At 55.3% G+C, this 2,618-nt stretch overlaps 1 protein-coding gene across 1 annotated transcript; it reads right to left on the bottom strand. All coding sequences in view use genetic code 12, as the record gives it.

Annotated features, from left to right (window-relative positions):
• Positions 1-242: 242 nt before the first annotated feature.
• Positions 243-1,031, bottom strand: AGA1 (Aga1p; the record flags this gene model as incomplete). Its single annotated transcript, XM_034153713.1, has 1 exon — positions 243-1,031. The coding sequence occupies one exon, from the start codon at positions 1,029-1,031 to the stop codon at positions 243-245; it is 789 nt and encodes a 262-aa protein (XP_034014074.1).
• Between the last annotated feature and the right edge of the window lie 1,587 nt (positions 1,032-2,618).

Genomic DNA, 2,618 nt, shown 5'->3' with positions numbered 1-2,618 from the left:
ATTCTCGCGAGTGACTACGGCGAGTGACTATGGTGAGTGACTCTTCGGCGGTGATGCCTAAATCAGCCAAAGTGTAAATAGTGCGCGCCAGACCACTAGGTCCCAATGTTCCGATCAAGATACAAGCTGTTAAATGAAAAGGTGGTATATTAGTCATAAACTCTATAAAATCGTAAAACTGGTATAATTCTGAACCGGAGACCTGCTCTGCTAGCCCGAGAAAATGAGTGGGATGTAGAAATCTAAAAGTGGAAGTCAAACGAGGTGTCGAGACCTTCGAACTGGTCGTTGAGCACCATAAAGTCATCCAACTCGTACGAAGTGGGCTGCAGAGGCACCGCCGGCACCAGGCACACCCGGCGCGGGCCCACGGGCTTCAGCACCCGCGGTTGCGGCGCCAGCTGGCGGCGGTGCTGCTGTTGCTGCTTGAGCTGTTCTTGCAACATCTGGATCTGTTGGTATTGCGCCATCATCGTTTGTTGCGCGTCCAACAATTGCTGGTAGGTGTCCTGGGGCTGTTGTTCCCATTGGATGCCCAACCCCATCAAGTCGTCGCCGGTGGTCAGCGCCTGCGACACCGGCAGCAGCGACTGGAATTCGTAGCCGAGGGAGAAGAGCGACTCTTCGTCCAGCGACGGCTGCTGTTGCACCCCGAGGTCGTAGTTGAGGGTGGGGTGGTGGTAGTCCAAAGGCGACACCATGGGGGCGACGTCGACTTGAGGGGTGGCGAGTTGCGCTTCGGCGACGGCGGGCTGAGGCGCGGCTTTGGGGGCGGCGGCGGCAGCAGCGCTCTTGATCGGCGACAAGTCGACAAAGACAAAGTCCTTAGGCTTGCCCGGTCTGTTCTTGGGTCTGCGCCCAGGGGGGCGCTTGACGGTGAACTTGGCGCCGGCGGCCAGGATCTTCAACGAGTTGTTCAAGCACTCCGCCGAGCGGTCCTGAGTCTCCAGCGCCTGGCGCTTCACGCGCCACAACTTCTTGCCGTTAGCAGGAGGCAACACTTGGTTCTTGGCCAACACTTGAGTAGTCATTGTTGTTTGTGTAGTAGTTGTTTGGTTGGTGAGGAGAAGAGATCGAAAGCGAAACTGGTGGATTATATATGGGTCTGGCGATGGACGCTCGAGGTGATGGCCGCAAAAAAATATTATTTCGCCCGTCGACGCTTATTTTTTGGCTGAGCGTCCCCGCTAAGTGTGTGGAAGAGCAATGCATGCACCACCTGCACTCCCCATATATGCCGGTGGCCTAATGAGGCAGGCCTGAGGGCGATACTAATAACAGCCTTACCCCACTCCGGGACGATCTCGGGTGAAGATATTGCCATCAATTCATCCAGTTGAAAAAAAAAATCTATTAGTGACAGTGGTGTAGGGGGCGAGGATCGGGAACCGTGTGAGCAAGGGGCAGGAGAAAGGGGGGCCGATTAAACTATGTTTTCCTAGTTAGGCACTGTGGTAGGGGCCCTGGTCGCAATGGGGGGTAATCACTAGTGGCGGCCATAATATCCCTTCCTAATTAGGAAGTTTTAGTTTATTTTACATTATTTTCTCGGAATGCCGAAAATAATTTTTTATGGTGCAGCCCTGGGGAAAGAGGATTATAGTCCCCGATGTATTTTTAGCGCCCTGGTAAATCCGTCGATTGCAGATGTAGGCCTATTCGATCATAACAGAAATAACCTCACCGTCAATGCCAATTAACCTCGCAAAAAAATAACCGAAAATTATCGATTGGATGGTCTGTCGATTTTTGTAGTTGCCTCGAATTATCGTTTATTTGCTCATCAGCAATTTGCGGGCTGGGCCCAGTTTCGGTGGTAAATACGACGGTAAAGAATCTCACTTTCGTAAGGCTCTACCAGAATAACGGTACCATGGGAAAAAATAATTTCCTCCTCTTTTTTTTTTTTTACATGACAATTTCTATTCAAAACCCCAGGGCTACATAACCAGTGGAGAGCCCGTTACTCACCTCAAAATGAGGGGCACTCACAAGCCCCTACCCCATGTCTTATCGTGGGGTATGCACGGAGATACCGACGTCATAGCCTCTGCCGGCTAGGTCACCAATCACGACCCGAGAAGATATTTTACAGTTCTCTTAGTGGTGACCGTGGGCGAGCGCACGGAAATCGGGCGCCATCAGCGCCATTAGCACTGGTAGCGCTGGTAGCGATGGTAGCGATGGGGGGTACCCCTCATCAAGGGGCCTCGGTTCGAGCGCTAACGTCAATGCCTCTCAGCGAGAGACTGCGGCGGAGGCCGAGTGAGGTCACCCCGGCGCCGACGCCCCATATAATGCGCCTGCGCTCGGCGCCCCCGCGAGGCGGGCGCTCGAGATAGGCAGCTGCTCCCCGAATAGGCCGGCGTTCCCCTATCCGTCGAAAGGGGCCACCTGAGGGCAGCGGCCGATGGCGTCATGGCCACTACCCAGGCGTGCCTACCCCGGGTTTCGATCGGGGGCGGCATGGGGGGCCTCCGGGGGAGGCGTTCCACTAGAAGGCCGGGCGTGACCCAGCGAACGCCGACGCCGGCGCTGGTGGGGGGCCGCGCTAGCAAGGGCGCCTTAAGGTGGAAGGGCGAGCGCCTCAGCGCCGTCAGCGCTCGGTGGTGTGACAC

The sequence above is a fragment of the Diutina rugosa genome (genome assembly GCF_008704595.1).
Source record: "Diutina rugosa strain CBS 613 chromosome Unknown scaffold24_size174625, whole genome shotgun sequence".
Taxonomy (NCBI): Eukaryota; Fungi; Ascomycota; class Pichiomycetes; order Serinales; family Debaryomycetaceae; genus Diutina; species Diutina rugosa.
Note: the sequence above shows the minus strand (reverse complement) of the source record. Positions and strands in the feature narration are given on the sequence as shown.